Raw genomic sequence first — 19751 nt, 5'->3', positions numbered from 1 at the left:
TCACTCATTTTAACAAAATATTGTCATATGCAAAAAATAAGCAGTATCGACCTATGACAGAAAAAAATGGTACTAGTAGTTAAATAAGGCTATCAAATTAAATTATGTGCCCTAAGATAGGTTTCTGATACAGAATTTGACCCAGACAGCAGCAGGAGCACAGAGATGCCTTTTTCCAGACTTTAGGTCTTTCAAAAAGAATATTAATATAATAGAACTTTCTTTCCTGGTTGCTTCCGTTTTGCAAGTAGGTTTCTGCATTTTTATTTCTCTTCAGGTGGTATGTATCTTTTACCAACATAATGAACTCTCTTTACCTGCTTTCTTTGCCCCTTTTGCTTAACTTCCTCTGGCTTAGTACATCCCTGTTTCTGCCTTTTTCAACCCTTCTCGAGGGCCTTTGGTTAAGTGTCTGAGAAGCATCACAGAGCAGCGTCAGCTTAATTGGTTTTGAACCAAATAGGTAGGTTACATTTTCTATTGGAATCATTGTAATTCCTTTCCAAAGGCCTCAGTTGTATACACGTATCAGATTGTTCAAGCATTCATATTTTCTTTTTGAATTAAGATTTTAAATATGTTTAATGCCCATAACTCAGAGCTACAGTTTATAACCCAGGAGATTATGGCATATCTTATTAAACTTTCAAATTGAAAAGTCAAAAGGTAAGAATATTTAACCCAGAGATGGTTAGATACCTGAGAATATCGTGAAGAGAGAACGTCTGAGTTATTGTTCAATTCAGCTTTTGATGAATAAACATTTCCACTGGCATTTCTTTATTTTTTTGGTTCATACATTGATCAGTGAAACATAAATTTGAACAGCCTTTTGGCCTTAAGGACTTAATTCTTGAAGGATAAATTGGGTTTTAAATTAAACAGGGTTAGACCCAAAAGCAAATTTCTTGTTAGAATTATTCTGCAAGCCGGTTATGTCTAAAATAGTTACATGTCTAATAACAATAGGATGAAATGATTCTTCACAATATTTTAAGTGACTTCTGTATGCCCTCTAAACCTATTAATAAATTTTTCCTTTGAATAATTCTTGAAAATGTATAAAAGCTAAAAATATTTTTAAAATATGATCAAACTATTATTTATTGGGAGGAATGTGTTAAGGCCAAACGGAATTGGCATCAATCCCTATGGCTGCCCGCAGTTGGGCTGAGGACCATGGGCAGGAAAATTGTGCATCACAGTTATCTCTCTTCTACTATTAACTATTTCTCTCTGCATATGTTATGTATGTATACCTCTAACCTTACACAAATGGGTGGTTGGTTTGTGATACAGCTGATTGTCATCTAAAACTATAGCTCTCATTTTGTTAAAGCATAAAACGTTTGCCATTTGTGATTATGGAACTTATCATTAGATAGCAAACTACTTCATATCTACAGTCTTATGTGATGTACGAAAATGTTATTTGGTATCTGCTGCTTCAGTGTAGGGCTCAGTTAAAATCTGGTTCCTGGATTCCCTTCAGCTAATTATAGACATTATATTCTTCCATAGTTCATACACTTGAAGCTTCTAGAAGCTTCAATAAACGTAACAGAAAGGAGCATCTGGCTCATGTAGTACTTCGTTGCATTGTTATGATGACTGGCCTACTCTGCCTGGTAGAAATCAGAATGTGTAGATTGGAGAGTAAAGAAAATCTCTAGACATGCTCTCAGCAGTGAATAGGACAGCCCCACAATATTGGGGATGACCTTGTCTACCAAAGAAAAACAGGATAGCCTGCAGTAGTTCTCAAGGATTGCTTACATCTTCATGAACGCAGGACATAGTACAAATGTTTTGGAAAACAAGGTTTCTGATCCAAATGGGTATTGCCTTTATTTTAATGTGGGTGTATCATTCTAAGATATCTGTTTTTGACTGTGCTGCAACATACTCTTCCCCCCCCCCCAAAAAAAAATGGTATTTTGTCATCAGAATATGGGTGAGGTCAATACTTGTCTGCTTTTCCCCGCTTTTACTATTTTGTAATTGTAAATTTTAGGATTGTAAATTGTGGAAAGAACATTTGTTTTGCAGCCATTGGACGGAGTCAGTGGTGGTGATTCTTGTATCTGATTATGCACATGTAAACCACCAATGTTAAAACAATGATTTTGTCTGTGTAGCCAATGTGTCCTATGTGCTGTAAATATATTCATGCTTACCGCTTTACGGGAAAAAATTGCACATTCTTTCTGAATGGGACTGCCTCCCCATATCCTTTCCTTTCAAGAATGAAAACTCATTGCAAGTAAGAACTTATGGTTAAGAAGAGCTCTTTCTATATAAATATTCTATAAATATGTATAAATATACTTTTTTAAAGCATGGGTAAAGAATTAAAAATGCATTCATGGAAAGTACTAAGAAATCATTATACAATGGAATATGCACAAGTCAATAAAGATATAGTTAAATTTGTGTGAGGTTGTTTCAAGAGATAATTTGCCTTTGCTCTGGCAAAACTGCCCACCAACATTTGGGAAATTTAAATATTCTTTCATATAAAGACTCCAAATAAAAATTTAGACTCCATCAGATAGTTGGGCAATTAGTAATGTGTTCTACAATATCCAAATTTAGTTTCTACAACAAGGAAGGTAGGGACAAAAAGCTGAACAGTCAGAGGCCGTAGCATGATTTGCCACACGGGCCTCCAAAAATGCAAAGCAAGCATCGCTGCCGCTACTGTATTGGTTTATTTGTGCATAGATGTCAGGCCTCTCTGGGCAGTCCAAAGTGGACCTTGCTGCGTGCTGTACGGGTTGAGCAGTCAACTTTTAGATGTTAAAATAAGTTTTCCCCTCCTCATGGCGGTTCGGCTGGATCTTATACTGGAAGCTCAGCAAAGTCTAGATCACCAGAGCTTATCCACTAAGGACCCAGAATGTTTCTTAAAATGTGTGCCGACTTCAGTTTCTATTGATTGAAAACTCTTGTAAGCAGTGCTGCTGTTCTGTTTCCAAACAGCGCTCTGGAATTAATGAAGAAAGGAAAGTATGTAAATTAATGAATCATGAAGCCAACCAAGATTGCAGCAAAGGGAGGGACATCTCTTTTCTAACAGTGTTAGCAACTTGGGAGAGGATGGTCCTACCAGCACTTAATTCTTTTTTGAGAAAAGGGGTTATTTTAATATAAACTTGAGTACACCAGAGGTTTAATATATTTTGTTCTACTCCCCCTCTTCCACATCCAAATGTGGTAAAATACATCACTAAAAAGCTTATACATTATGATTTTCACTGAATGTAATCTTTCTTTTAAAAGATCTTCTGGGATCAGTTATCCTGACCTAGAACTTTGAATTGAAAAGCTCAGGGCCTTTCTCTGTATGTAGATGTAGCGAAATTATAAGGGAGCTAGCCCCTCCCCTATAATTACTTTATTAAGGTAACATGTTAATGCTACCTAGAAGCTTTGGTGTGGTCTTACACAAATGTAAGAAACTGCCTTGTGGCGAGCGAGGTATTTTATTGATGCAGAATCTGGCACTATCAAACCTAAGGTTTTATTTATTTGGTTAGTTTAGATTTTTACCCTGCCTTTATTACTTCATAAGTAACTCAAAGTAGCAAATACTTCTTCCTCCTAATGCAAAGCACGTTTATTTCTGAACTGTCAGATCTATTTATATCTTTTTAGCATACATTCTCAACACACATAATTCCTTATATTATACATTGTGATGAATACTGAATTAGTTGCTCTGCCTCAGTATGAGTTCCTAGTGTATTTAACCATTTCAGTATACGATTTTGGGAAAAAACCCACACAGCACTAAACCTTAACGTCACCTTCATTATTTTGGCTTTTCACCTGTAGGATCCATCACATGATTTTTATTAATGCTAGGAATGCATTTTCTGCAGGTTCCACTCCATTAATCACTACACACCTGAATTGGGTTCCATTCAATCATTTTATCTTAATTATCTCCAACTTTTTATTTGCCAAGGGATCTAGGATCCTCCCAATGTTGAATTCTACATTTCTAAAAATGGAACACTATCATCATCATTCTAATCATATGTGGGAGAATATCTTGCCTGTCCTTGCTACTTCTCGTCTATTTAGGGCACATTGCCCAATAATTATTAAACTAGAAAAGTAGAACTCAGTGAAAGAAGGCTGTGTGGAAAGTATACAGATGAAGCACACCAAATCTTAGGAGCCCTTTTTTCAAAGGCCTTGAAACAGTATTAAGAAGTTTTAATACCTTCCCCAAACTCATTTTTTTCAGCTCTCCTTATAAGCAACCAGTAGCGTACTGAAAATGTGAAAGCTTGCAACAATTTTGTATCTGATGGCACACGTTTTTACTATCTTGTAAATGTGGTCTTTTAGTAACACCCTGATACTTATGCATCTAGATTTAGTTATTTCCAAAACAAAGTTACCCAAGAAAGGGACAATGAAACTCTACCAAGTGCTTTTACTTTTTAAGCATAAAACAGTCACTATTCAGTTCTTGTGGACACACTAAAGAAAACCTCGGATATCAACTCAAAATTTGGAGAATTGGCTAGCTTTAGTGGGGCCTTAGGTATAATTGTTAGAGGTAGAGATGATATTCTAGTACAACATTGCATCAGAAAAACTACCTGGTTTAGCTGATGAGATTCAGGTGGTTATTGGATACCAGCCTGTTCATGCAAATATTCAAATTGATCAACCTATGTCAAAAAGCAGAGGGCTAGTACTAGTAGCGCCAGAAAGAATGAAGCGACTGGGCCAAAGCCGAAAGGACGCTCAGCTGTGGATGTGTCTGGTGGTGAAAGGAAAGTCCAATGCTGTAAAGATTTTTTCTCCATAGGAACCTGGAATGTAAGATCCATGAATCAAGGAAAGCTGGACGTGGTCAAACAAGAGATGACAAGACTGAACATTGACATCTTAGGTATCAGCGAACTAAAATGGACAGGAATGGGTGAATTTAATTCAGATGACCATCAGGTATACTACTGTGGGCAAGAATCCTTCAGAAGAAATGGAGTAGCCTTCATAGTCAATAAAAGAGTAGGAAAAGCAATACTGGGATACAATCCTCAAAATGACAGAATGATCTCAGTTCGAATCCAAGGCAAACCATTCAATATCACAGTAGTCCAAGTCTATGCCCCAACCACCAGTGCTGAAGAGGATGAAATTGACCAGTTCTATGAAGCACTACAGCACCTTATAGAACTAACACCAAAAAATGATGTTCTTATCATCATGGGGGATTGGAATGCTAAAGTAGGAAGCCAAAAGATAACTGGAATAACAGGCAAGTTTGGCCTTGGAGTGCAAAATGAAGCAGGGCACAGGCTGATAGAATTCTGTCAAGAGAATGCGATGGTCATAGCAAACACTCTTTTCCAACAACCCAAGAGACGGCTCTACACATGGACATCACCAGATGGTCAACACAGAAATCAGATTGACTATATGCTCTGCAGCCAAAGATGGAGAAGCTCTATACAGTCAGTAAAAACAAGACCAGGAGCTGACTGTGGCTCAGACCATGAGCTTCTCCTTGCAAAGTTTAGGCTTAAACTGAAGAAAGTAGGGAAAAGCACTAGGCCACTCAGGTATGAATTAAATCATATCCCTGTTGAATATACAGTAGAGGTGACAAATAGATTTAAGGAATTAGATCTGATAGACAGAGTGCCTGAAGAACTATGGACAGAGGTTCGCGACATTGTACAAGAGGTAGCAACCAAAACCGTCCCAAAGAAAAATAAATGCAAGAAAGCAAAATGGCTGTCTGAGGAAGCTTTGCAAATAGCTGAGGAAAGGAGGGAAGCGAAAGGCAAGGGAGAAAAAGAAAGATACGCCCAATTGAATGCAGAATTCCAGAGAATAGCTAGAAGAGATAAGAATGCCTTCTTAAATGAACAGTGCAAAGAAATAGAAGAAAACAATAGAATAGGGAGGACCAGAGATCTTTTCAAGAAAATTGGAGAAATGAAGGGCACGTTTAATGCAAAAATGGGCATGATAAAGGACCAAAATGGCAGGGACCTAACAGAGGCAGAAGAGATTAAGAAGAGGTGGCAAAATTACACAGAAGAACTATACAAGAATGAGCTTAACGTCCCTGATAATCACAATGAGGTGGTCACTGACCTCGAGCCAGACATCCTAGAATGTGAAGTGAAGTGGGCCTTAGAAAAACTGAGCAACAACAAAGCTAGTGGAAGTGACAGTATTCCAGCTGAGCTATTCAAAATCTTAAAAGACAATGCAGTAAAAGTGCTACACTCAATTTGCCAGCAAATTTGGAAAACTCAACAGTGGCCACAGGATTGGAAAAGATCAGTTTACATTCCAATTCCAAAGAAAGGCAGTGCCAAAGAATGTTCAAACTATCGCACCATTGCACTCATTTCTCATGCTAGTAAAGTCATGCTTAAAATCCTACAAGCTAGACTTCAGCAGTATGTGGATCGAGAACTACCAGAAGTACAGGCAGGATTTCGAAGAGGCAGAGGAACTAGAGATCAAATTGCCAATATACGCTGGATCATGGAGAAAGCTAGGGAGTTCCAGAAAAACATCTACTTCTGCTTCATTGACTATGCTAAAGCCTTTGATTGTGTGGATCATAACAAACTGTGGCAAGTTCTTAAAGAGATGGGAGTACCAGACCATCTTATTTGTCTCTTGAGAAACCTATATGCGGGCCAAGAAGCAACAGTGAGAACTGGACACGGAACCACTGATTGGTTCAAAATTGGGAAAGGAGTCCGGCAAGGCTGTATACTGTCGCCCTGCCTATTTAACTTATATGCAGAGCACATCATGAGAAAGGCAGGGCTAGATGAATCAAAAGTTGGAATTAAGATTGCCGGAAGAAATATCAACAACCTAAGATACGCAGATGATACCACTCTAATGGCAGAAAATGAAGAAGAACTAAAGAGCCTCTTGTTGCAGGTGAAGAAGGAGAGTGCAAAACTTGGGTTGAAACTTAACATTAAGAAAACCAAGATCATGGCATCTGGCCCTCTCAATTCCTGGCAAATAGATGGGGAAGAAATGGAGGTAGTGACAGATTTTATTTTCCTGGGCTCCAAGATCACTGCAGACGGGGACTGTAGCCAAGAAATTAAAAGACGCTTGCTCCTGGGGAGGAAAGCCATGGCAAATCTAGACAGCACACTAAAAAGCAGAGACATCACCCTGTCAACAAAAGTGCGTATAGTCAAGGCTATGGTCTTCCCAGTTGCAATGTATGGCAGTGAAAGTTGGACCATAAGAAAGGCTGAGCGCCAAAGAATTGAGGCCTTTGAACTGTGGTGCTGGAGAAGACTCCTGCGAGTCCCTTGGACTGCAAGGCGATCAAACCGGTCAGTCCTAGAGGAGATCAATCCTGACTGCTCTTTAGAAGGCCAGATTCTGAAGCTAAAACTCAAGTACTTTGGCCACCTAATGAGAAGGAAGGACTCACTGGAGAAGAGCCTAATGCTGGGAAAGATCGAGGGCAATAGAAGAAGGGGACGACAGAGAATGAGGTGGCTGGATGGAGTCACTGAAGCAGTAGGCGCGAGCTTAAATGGACTCCAGAAGATGGTAGAGGACAGGAAGGCCTGGAGGAATGTTGTCCATAGGGTCGCGATGGGTCGGACACGACTTCGCAGCTAACAACAACAACAAATGTCAAAAAGAGGACACTAACCACAATCTAGGTTGGCAGTTCACTACATCTAATTTTTCCCTCTTCCAAACTCTCTTTAAGGACATCACTTTAACAAGCACATATCATACTATTTTTGGACTTAAAATATTTATGAGCGCCTTCATTTTAATTCTTAGGCTACTAAAAAGAGATGCATATATAAGCCAGAAACCAATAGGTTTTAGGTCTAGAAATAACTTAAGTGCACAGCAAAAAATTAATCATGAAAAAGTTCAAGACAATTGTCAAGAGGGTAGGGCAAGTTTTGGGGGATTTATTTATTAGGACTTGTAACTAGGGTTTAGTACACAGCAACAGTTAATTCCAAATACAATTTTTAAAAAATTAAAAAATTATGTCTCCTCCCTCATCCCACCCCCAAATGGTTTAATGGTACACACAATAAATCAAAACCAAAAAGGCTTCCTTCCCTAAAATCCCAAACTTCTCACACTACTGGGATACTTAAGAGCTCAGAGCCCATAGCCACTACTAGTAAAGTGGCTCATTTTAAATCAAATGTCTATTTTATATGATAGCAAATGAAGTTTGCCACGCAACGAGGCACATAATTCAATATCTGAAAAACAGCACCCAGCGTTTATGAAATTTCAGCCAGAACTCTTGAAAGACTCCAACTGAAGCCACTCTCCATTCTCATGTACTATATGAAGGACATAATGGAATCTATGAGTGATGGTACTGATAGTACTGCATAAAGTTTAAACTTTAGGCCTAGGCAGGACTGGTCATGACATTTTTTGCCTTGAATGGCTGCCTATTCTGCTGCAGTAGGGCAAAAAAGCACCATTCTTCTATCTATAGCATGGATTTTAGCATTGCCATTGATCTGGTATACATACATTATAAGGTGTAGAAGAAGACTTTACAAATTCTCTTCATAAGTAAACCTAACAGTTCCTTCTGGATTTCCAATGGGATTCACTTGTCAAATTCAAATCTATCAGCTCTTTAAAAAAAAAGTACCAGCCTAAGATCGTTGTTTTGAGCAACACCAACTTGTATTTTTTAATGTAGTATCCTGTCTAGTAAAAGAGATGTATAATACTGTATATGTTAGACAGGTGTACAGTTGCAAGAAAAAGTATGTGAACCCTTTGGGATTACGTGGGGTTTTGCATGAATTGGCCATAAAATGCACTCTAAACGTCATGTAAGTCACAACAATAGAAAAACACAGTCTGCTTAAAATACTACTACACAAACATTAGCTGTTGTCATTTTTTAATTGAACATAAGATGGAAACATTCACAGTGCAGGGTGGAAAAAGTATGTGAACCCCTAGCCTAATGACTTCTCCAAGAGCTAATTGGAGCTAGGAGTGAGCCAACCTTGACTCCAACCAGTGTGATGATATTGGATGTGTTGCTGACAGCTGTCCTTCCCTTTAAAAACACACACCTGTTTTGGGTTTACTGGTCTCAAGAAGCACTGTCTGATGTGAACCATGCCTCGCAGAAAAGAGCTCTCAGAAGACCTACGATCAAGAATTGTTGACTTGCATGAAGCTGGAAAGGGTTACAAAAGTATCTCCAAAAGCCTTGATGTTCATGTGTCCAGGGTAAGACAGACTGTCTACAAATGGAGAAAGTTTAGCACTGTTGCTACTCTCCCAAGGCGTGGTCGTCCTGTAAAAATGACTGCAAGAGCACAGCGCATAATGCTTAATGAGGTAAAGAAGAATCCTAGTGTCAGCTAAAGACCTACAGAAATCTCTGGCACATGCTAACATTTTTGTTGTCACATCTACAATAAGGAAAACATTAAACAAGAATGGAGTACATGGGAGGACACCATGGAGGAAGCCATTGCTGTCCAAAAAAAATATTGCAGCACGTTTGAAGTTTGCAAAAGAGCACCTGGATGTTCCACAGCACTACTGGCAAAATATACTGTGGACAGATGAAACCAAAATTGAGTTGTTTGGGAAAAACACACAACACTATGTGTGGAGAAAAAAAGGCCCAGCACACCAACATCAAAACCTCATCCCCACTGTAAAACATGGCGGAGGGAGCATCATGGTTTGGGGCTGCTTTGCTGCCTCAGGGCCTGGATGGATTGTTGTCATTGATGGGAAAATGAATTTCAGAGTTTATCAGGAAAACGTACGACCATCTGTCCGCCAACTGAAGCTCCGCAGAGGATGGGTGATGCAACAGGACAATGACCCAAAGCATACAAGTAATTCAACAAAACAATGGCTTCAACAGAACAGAATACGCCTTCTGGAGTGGCCCAGTCAGAGTCCTGACCTCAACCCGATTGAAATGCTGTGGCATGACCTTAAGAGAGCGATTCACACCAGACATCCCAAGAATACTGCTACACTGAAACAGTTTTGTGAAGAGGAGTGGTCCAAAATTACTCCAGATCGTTGTGGAGGTCTGATCTGCAACTACAGGAAACGTTTGGTTGAGGTTATTGCTGCCAAAGGAGGGTCAACCAGTTATTAAGTCCAAAGGTTCACATACTTTTTCCACCCTGCACTGTGAATGTTTCCATCTTATGTTCAATTAAAACATGACAACAGCTAATGTTTGTGTATTATTATTTTAAGCAGACTGTGTTTTTCTATTGTTGTGACTTACATGACGTTTAGAGCGCATTTTATGGCCAATTCATGCAAAACTCCACGTAATCCCAAAGGGTTCATACTTTTTCTTGCAACTGTATAATCTCTGAGAAATCTATAATCAGAGAACCTCTATATATTTCTAATTGGTACATCAGCTCTTACAGAATATGTATTGATGCTCAAAAATCTGTCATTACATAGCTAATTTAATCCTTTCTAGTTCAACATCCCCTTCATTGATGATTTTCAAATACTGCTATAAACAAAGGCTGCTCCAACAACCCAAAATTGGAAGACATGCTATTCTTGCTAATTTAACACACTTCATTTCCTTTACATTTTAACTTCTGGAGCGATGCAAAACCATGTAAGTTAGCTATACCTTTGATTTTTCTCTAGCAAAACATGCCTAAAGTCCTGTACACCAGAAATATGTTTTAAGTCCTTGTTCTTACGTGGAAAAGTTTAACTCCTCACTTTTCACTCCACATAGAAATCAGGATAAATTACAAAAATAATAAAAGCTAAAACCACAACACAATGTGCAAAGGTTAGACCTCCCACCCCTCCCAACAAAAGTCTTATAAGAGATCACCCAGAACGTTCACTTTTCTCATTAAATTCTCCTTGTCCCTTCCCAAATGTTGCCAATTTAACCAAGGTAAAATAACAAACCCACAAGCAACATCTCTAAGTCATTCTTATAAAAGAATGTAAAATTAAAGCAAAAGCAGCCAAATAATAGACTCTGGACCATATTTTTTGCCTCTTCCTCTGATGCCAGCTCTCAAATAAGGAAAAGATTTTTTTTTTCAATTTTTACTGAAGGAAAAAAAAGCCCCTGAAAAGGACAATCCTTAGGCCTGAAGGCAACAAAATATTGTTCATATGATAAACAAAAAGCACTTTTCCATAGGGAAAGATTTGATCCTCTAGGTAGGACAGTAATATTTGAAGGCTCTGAGCAAAGCTTAGCTTCCCAATCTTCTGGAGGGCTATAGGAGCAATCTTTTTCTCCCCCTCAATGCAGCCATCTCCCCCATTTATATGTTGAGGACAGAAAGATAAGAATTAGGGTGGTCTTGCTTTACATCTCCATTGATTCCCACCCTTAATTTGGGGAAAGCTCATCTTAAATTCAAGTACTTGGCTTCTGAATTTTGACAGCATGTCTCAGAATGGCAGGGGCTCACACTGGACGTTGAGTAGGTACGTGAAGCTGAAGGGCTGCTCATTTCGTACCAGAGCAAACAAAAAGTTGCTCTCTAAAAGAAGCGGAAGAATGTTCATGAATATGGATTCATGTGCCATAATTCCATGGTTGGGAAAACGAGCGCTGAGGGAATGAAAGCCGTTTTATGATGAAAGAAAAGCTAAAAAAAAAAAAATTAACACTTAGCTCTTTTTGGACTCCCCACTACTTGCTTTTCCCCACAAGATACTGAAACAGAATGTGGAATGTTCAACATATTTAATAGCTTTACAGCAGGACTAGGGAAAGAGGATAGGTACAAGGGAGAAATCCAGGCCCTTCCTCTTCACCCCTTTTTCTTAATTAAACACCAGTGGGGGGGGGAAAGGTAAGTTGGGAAAAATAGTAAATGATATTTGAAAAAACCACTCTCACTGTCTTGATATAACATGCAGTCTATGTAACATTACATACACACAGAGTCTGATTACTTTGGGCCTTGTACATAGCATCGTCCATAGGCATTCTACATAATTCAAAATTGTACAAAATAAAAAATAAGCATAAAATCCAAGGATTATTTTCACAACATTAGTATTGCAGAATAAAAGCATTAAACCAGCAGGAGGCAAGGAATCTGTAAACACCCTCTGCAGAACTTTGCAGGAAGATGATCTTGGCCTGTAAAGGATACAGGAAGCAGTCATACAATCAAAGAGTTCCAATTTCTTGTAAGGGGACTGTGGCCCTGCCCTCCATAGAAGCTGTACAGTTTCTCCCCAAACAAGCAAATGAGTAGCATCTTATAAAAATCATGTGACACTGAAAACACTTTTAAACAGGAAAACAAAAGGGCTATCAATAAAAACATAAACCTTCTCCAACCCTCCCTTTCATAGCCAGGAAATAATCAGGGTTCATTTATGTTCTGCCATAGAATCATCATCCAATAAAATTTTGTGGTTTCGGTCTTGCAAAGGGACAGAGTTAAGAATTCCCATTACCGACTTTTCAACAACAGAGCTCCAGGAGTAACACCAGTCTTTTCTACAACCAAAAACAAGTGTAACGTTTCCCAGAACAGCAGAGAAATGACATGTGAAGGATTGTTAAGGCAACCTGTTTCTGAAAAAGGAAAATAAAGATTGTTGGGTGGGTGGGTGGGTGGGTGGGAAAGTGTTCTTCAGAAATTGATGAAACCATAAAAAGCACAGTACCAGACAATAACTGCATCGGTAATGACAAAAAAAAGCAGAATATGAAAAATTGGGAGAGGAACTTTGACTAAGCCGTGTTGTTATGATGCTTTCCTAATCAGTTTTCCATTCTAAAGAAATTGTTTGCAACACAGCTCATAGCCTGCATGCACAACATTCAATATGTTTAAACGGACAAATGTTAACTTTAGTTTTTCAGAACTGAGCCACGTAGTCCACTAAATTTGTCCAGAATAATTTGCCATAACCCCTGACCTCTTTTGTCCATCCTCTTGGCAGGCTCTGCAAAAGTCAGGAGAAAGCAGAATGCCACTGATGAATGATCTCTGAAGCAGAATCCTACTCCAAAGCTCCAAACAAGTATTAAAGTTGCACTTTCAACTTCTCAGAGCAGAGTCTTCTCTTAGTTGGGTCCCCATGAACAGTGGCAGCCACTTATAACAAGCATATTGATGGAGGCTGCATATCCATCTTCATATGGTAGGTTGTGCCTCAAGACTGTACACCTTAACACCACACACATGATATTACACAGTAATACCTATACGCATACCCATCATGCTTGGCCCTTTGTAGAAATGTACCCCTTGTGCTAATAGGTCAGGCTCTCATAACTCATATTCTCAATTGGTGTTTATGCAAGAAGCTGGCTCCAGTACTCTAACATCTATAAATACATCCAGCTTTCAGCGATATCCTTCTTAGACAAATTAAATCTGGATGCCTTCAAACAAGGCAGTCCCCAGTGATCTTTATTCTATACTATAAGCACTGGAATCTGTTGGGGGTGGGTGCCAGTAAAGGCAAACTGATGGTCACAGAATGCAATTGAACTCCCACCCTTCTGTACCTTGCAATACTGACATCATTAAAAAGGAGGAGGCAGCTTTGATCATCTTTGTTTTTTTGCACACCAGTGACAATAAACATTATCACAGTGGGGTCTCAAGCTTTGAATTAGCAATCTTTGAAGGGACCAGGATCTCATTAGCAGCCCTACTAATGGGAGCTACAACAGTTGATGCTAAGTTAATGACTTTTGGTAGCACCTGAGGTTTATTAATGGCACAAACAAGCAACAGAGGAAGCCACAGAAGCTATACCAACATAATCTGCATAATTCAGAAAATGGTTTGTAAAATTTATGGCCAGCCTGTGAGAAAGGAAGGCTGACTACTACAATCGGTGTTCGAAGTACATGAATACTGAAACATTATATTGAGCAATATACCCAGCAAATCAACTAAGAATAAGAAGTATGAAATGTTTACAATGCCTTAAAAAGAAATAATCATATTCTATGTGTTTGGGGGGGAATATGTATTATGTTAATCAGCAGTGAGGAATTGGGCTGGGATTGTGGCATATAGGTAAACTTAACTTCTCACAATACACCACAGAGCTAATACAAACCCCTTCGGGTTCTTCTCATAATCCCCCCAATTCAGCTGCTATCCGCATAAAAACAGCAGCTAAGCAAAAGCAAGCTTCATAAGGACTATGGTCAAGAGTATAGAAAAGAGTTCACACCTTCCCACCTCACTTCACGTCTGAATCTGATTGCTCCATGATTCTGGATAACAAAAATAAACATATTCCGTATATCCTCTGGCTTGTTGCTAAAATGCCTACATTATAGCAGATTTCCATTCCCATGTTAGAAAATCACCCACATATTTACTGATGGGAGAAAAAATAGTGTACGCTTTTGTCAGTTTCTAAATCTGCATTCAAACAAAACCAACAGCCCTCGGAAATCTTTGGGCAATATTTGTCCGCTTCCACAGGTCCCGAATGGTACGTATCCAAATCTGAAATAGAACAAATGGCCAATCTCACTAGTACACACTTATTCTGATTTGGACAGGCTATAGTCAACTGAAGCAGGCTAATCAATTCAGACAAAGCCTTTCTCTATAAAATACTTATCTCCCTTTCTAACTCCCAAATTATAAAACACGAGGTAATGGTAATTTTAGAAGACTGCCGTCAGCCTTTGCAACAAGAAGGGCTAAAGCCTGACTGAAGGCAGTTTTTGAACACTATCAGGAGGGCAGGTTTAAACCATTTCATAAATATTTTGCATACTGAGGGCTGAATAAGGCTGCTATATAATTATATGAAGGACAAGAGGCCATATTTAAAATGTCAAGCTTTATCGTCCTTCATGATCTTTAGTCCAACTTTTTAAAAATAATTGAATGATATAAAAGAGGCCCAGTTTATGACTTGGAAGTCTCAATATATTGGGAGATTATCTCTGATGTTATGTCCTCCTGTAAGAAGAAATGAAACAGCTCCTTAAAAGCCTAGATCAAGCTATGTGTGTGAAACGATTGCAGAATTGCTGTATTAGAGATGCAAGGAACCAAGCTGAGACCCAGTTGGAGTGTGATCTCAGAATGTTTGCCAATACAATATCACACATCCATCAGTAATATGTGCAGAATAAGGAGGGGGACAGAGATGGCAGATAGCCTAACAAAGCCTTCAGAGCTAACATCCAAGATGCCCCAATACCAGGCACGGTATTCCTGAGGGAAAAAAAATTCCATATTTTGATTGAATGGGTCTCAATTTGAGTAATGGATCCCTTTACTGGCAAGTTCATTACATCTCTGTATCTACACGTTGATCAGTCAGCTCATTAATATTGGTCATTGGTCGCTGCTGGCAAATGGAAGAGCCATTCTTCAAAACAATTCAAATCACCATTTTATAAAAAGGAGGAAAGGGGGGTGGTTTTGATACAATGATCCTTCAGGTGCCCAGGTTCCCTCCAAGCTGCCAAAAGGACCTGGGCAGCCCAACAATCTCTTTGTTCTGTATCTTGCCGTAGTGGTCTTCATTCTGAATAGTGCATGATGGACTCTACGTAGTTTCCGGGGAAGAGTCCAGTTACTCCATTCATCACACCTTCATACCACCCATCATCATTTTTCTTAATGACGTAGATGATGGCACCTTCCTGAAAGGAAAGTTCATCTTCCTTGTCTTTAGTGTAATCATAAATTGCCACAACTAGGAACAAGAAGAAAAACAAAATTAGCATTTCAAATAAACAGTTGGACCACAAGGCAATTACAGCTTTCACTTGTATCAAAAAGTAGGCATTTTCTTTATTGGCTAGTCATGCGAAAGTTCCTTCCCATTTACAGAAATAGTTGTTAACACAAAATTATAAAACATGTAGACAGGTTGACTGTAAAATGATGGAATACTAAATTAGAAAAAAAACTAAAAGATAACACACACTAAATAACTGATTCCTCAAAAGCGTCCACTGATGGGGCAACGAGCTTTCTTTGCTAATAGAAGTGGGAGTTCAGTCCGTACATCTTTCTTTTAACAGTGATTTTCCAGGGTATGTGGTGCAGGACTACTAACAATGCTTTGGTGGCTTAATGGAATGCTATTCATGCCTCATGTGGCTGAAAATGAAATGAAAAGCACAAAAATGATTTAGTGGAGAACTTTTCAAAAACCTCTTTGCCTTGTGCCCAAACACCAAGTTCTAGTCCCATCTTAGACACAATTTCAGTTTGGGTAATCTTGGGCCACTCACTCTCTTTCAGGTCTAATAATGAGGCAATGGCACACCACTCCTGAAATCTTGCCAAGAAAACTACACAGAGTTGTCCAATCAGTAGCCAGGAGTCAACACTGAGTCAAAGCAACCCCCTCCCCTTAAAAAACCCAAGATACTATACAGATAGAACTATGACCATTCGTTCAGCGATTGTTCAAAGTTATGACAGTACTGAATGACAGTGGTTATGACTCATCATCAATGTTCTGGCTAAACCAACACCCACAGTCAGTCGATCACATAACCAGTTGCCAAGTACCCTGTGTTCATATAATCGCCATCTGTGTTCTTCCCTGCTAGCTTTTCCAGAAAGTCAAAGGGGAAGTCAGCAGGGAATGTCACAAATTACTGGGTTAAGCCCCCTTCACCTGCGCACCAGCCCCCAGCCCTTTTCCAATAATGCCACTTGCACTTCCATGCATACCCTCTTGGATCTGCGTGTCGTGCATGCCCTCGGGCATCCTTCTCACACCTCACTCTCGTACAACCTCATGCATCTGATTCATTCCAACTCTCAGGCAGCCCATCACACCCTCACTGACCTGTGCAAAGCCTCTCATGCACTCTTCACATTTTCCCTGACCAGTACCTCTTGCAGACCCCCTCCCTGCACCCCCACATACCTCCTTGCTCTCTGCTCCCACCCACCCCCAGCAGCAGGAACTTACCTGCCTGCCAGCCTAGGACTTGCAACTTCCTGTCAGCTTCTCCACTAGGTTTGGTGTAAGAAACCAGCAAGAAGTTGCCTCACCTAACAACTGTGTACTTCAGTTAACAATGGCAATCAGGATTCTACAGACTGCATCACTAAGAGATTCAGTCATGCTGTATTACTGCATTGCTCGGTGATGGAAATTCTGATAGTAATTGCTGATGTAAGTCAAAAACTTGCACATGACACACAGGTGATATGGAATACAATCACAGTTATTAGTAACTGATATAGGGAAACATTTTTAAAAACTGAGTGCATAAAATTAAAAGTCTGAACTACATTCATATCTGGACAGGTATGTGGCTCCTTTCTTGGGGAAAGGAGCCACTAACATTTTGTTTAAAAGGAGTTGGAGACGGCTAATAACAATTTTATTTCACAATCACATTGTAAGTCACAGTTTGGGACACCACATAAGAGCGCAAAATATTCTTCTAGTGCTATTACTTGGCAAAATGGAAAACACCTGTGACTCTCAACCTCTCAGGATAAAAAGTGTGATACAATGTATTGCACTGAATTCTAACCCAAGGAGGGAGACAGACTTCCACGCTTCCTACAACTCCAACACACTAACCTTTCTCCAAATAGGTCCTTGGTGCCCATGGTGGATCCTCTTCAGCATAAGGATCGCTGTATTCCACCACAGCTGCTTCTTCTTCTTCATAATCCTCTGGAGGAGGGGGTGGCGGTGGAGACTCATCAAAAACAGCTTCGTCTACTGGGGGTGGAGGGGGAGGTGTGTCTGAAACTAAAAAATAAAAAATAAAAAACATATTCAAGTTTCCAGACTTAAAAGTTTACATAAATAGCAATATAATAAATAACAGGACATATTTGTCCAGTTTATTTTACATGTGAAACCCAAAGTGGAAATATAGACATGTCTAGTAAATAATGTTTCTATTATACTTCAAAAGCTCCTTCATCGTTCAAAACTTTCATTGATAATGAGCAAAACCACAGATACTGTACACAAACTTGTGGATAATAAAACTACAGGTAAAGAAGGCTACCGATATGCATAGCATTTATATAGGTTGTTTTATAGACTCCTTTGCTTCCCTTCTCCTAATGTAATATGTTTAATGGGGATAATCAAATAATTTTGGTATCCATCAGATATTATGTATTAAATACCACCCAGCACTGTAGGGAAAGGAGCGGCAGAACCTGGGGGTGGAGTTAAAAGAGGGTTCTCTACATAGCCACAAGTGAACTAAGTCCAACCTCTCCCCTCCCAATTCAGTTGACCCGTATCTAACTCCAAGCATGTGCTAATCATTAGTTGAGAAGATTCCTGTGCACAAATAGGCTTTTTAGCAATAAATCAGTTTAACTGGTCCTCCAGGTGTGGACCTGGTCTTTTGCACCTGACAAGCAATATCTGAAAGCTAGAAGGTGGCTTGCTCTAACACAGGCCAGGGAAGAAAAGCAATTACCCTATTTTCAGAAGTAAAATTTTTTAGAATAACACATCCTGTGTCTTAGCTGCTGCCTGAAATTTGGACAGAATTTACTGGATAAATCTGATCAACACACCTAAACCTGGAATCTCTAGCAGATCAGGAGTGAATAGAGTGATGTAGCTATACAAAATTGCCTGTTACCCGAAAATCAGTCAAGCTAGTGTATACAGGTAATTTAAGATAAGAAACAAAAATTGAAAAATCTTTACTTAAGTCACACATCAATAAAAAGGCAAGCTTACTGTTTTCCTGAACTCTGGCCACAAATCCCATTAATGGTAACTGAGGAGTTACCTGTAGGATGGAGGGAGGTGGTGGTGCAAGAGACACTGCAGTGAAGAAGTACAAATAAATAGCCTCTAATCAGAAATATAGTATAGAAACATGAAATAACTGGATAGACAATGTGGCATCTTACAAAATGCCGCCATGTCCGAGTAGGTGGCAATATAAATTTTCTAAATAAATAAATAAAATGCAAGGGAGTGACTAGATAATTAAAAACTAGGTAATATTAATTGTACAAAACTTTGAAAAATTTTTAAAGTAAATTTTTTCCCCTTACAATTCTGGGAAGCATCTAGAGCAGGGGTGTCAAACTCAATTTCATTGAGGGCCGTATCAGCATTGCAGTTGCCCTCAGGGGGCCGGGTGGGTATGGCCAGGGTGGGCGTGGCCTACTGGGTGGGTGTGGCTAGAGTGCGTATAGCCTACTGGGTGGGCATGGCCAACTTTACATCATTCCCATCAAGGGTGCCTATGGGGGCCTGGGCAGGAGTGGGACAGATCTGAGGGTCTCTGGCAGAAGGCGGGTCTCTGGGCCAGGGCCAAGGCAGTGGGGGCTGTTCCCTCACTGTTTCCACAATGGCTTTGCAGGCCACATGAAACCACTTCGCGGGCCGGATCCGGCCCCTGGGCCTTGTTTTTGACATGTCTGATCTAGAGTATCTATGGAATAATATACCTGAAACAGCCCTATTCAAATCATACTTATTTTATTATAGCAAATAAAATGTCCCACAATATTATTGTGACAAATATTGCTACATTATTAATGCTTCCAGGACAAAATGTTTTTTCTTCCATATTTATAAATTCGATATAAATATGGACTCTTGACTCATTTCCACTTAACTTAATCAAAATTAAATTATACATTAGTGGGTACTTTCCATGGTATCTCAACAAAGAAATAACAAATGTCAATAATTCATCTTCCAGCAGCTTATTTTACAAAGTATTCTACCAAATATATTCAATAGTAAGAGTTTTTGCAGAAGAAAGTATCCAA

General features: G+C 39.3%; 1 protein-coding gene across 5 annotated transcripts in view; it reads right to left on the bottom strand.

Annotated features, from left to right (window-relative positions):
• Positions 1-11732: 11732 nt before the first annotated feature.
• ABI2 (abl interactor 2) overlaps positions 11733-19751 on the bottom strand; it is a 58445-nt gene continuing 50426 nt past the window's right edge. For all 5 annotated transcript variants that reach the window (XM_081316924.1, XM_081316921.1, XM_081316922.1 and 2 more), the window contains 3 exons: positions 18703-18789; positions 17569-17742; positions 11733-15708 (listed from right to left, as the gene is read on the bottom strand). In XM_081316924.1, the coding sequence (XP_081173050.1) occupies positions 15533-15708; positions 17569-17742; positions 18703-18789 (437 nt within the window). In that variant the 3' untranslated portion in view covers positions 11733-15532. The remainder of the gene's footprint in view (positions 15709-17568; positions 17743-18702; positions 18790-19751) is intronic.

Source organism: Vipera berus, assembly GCF_964194415.1.
Source record: "Vipera berus genome assembly, chromosome: 1".
Classification (NCBI taxonomy): Eukaryota; Metazoa; Chordata; class Lepidosauria; order Squamata; family Viperidae; genus Vipera; species Vipera berus.
The sequence above is the reverse complement of the archived record's forward strand: the minus strand, read 5'-3'. Positions and strand labels throughout refer to the sequence as shown.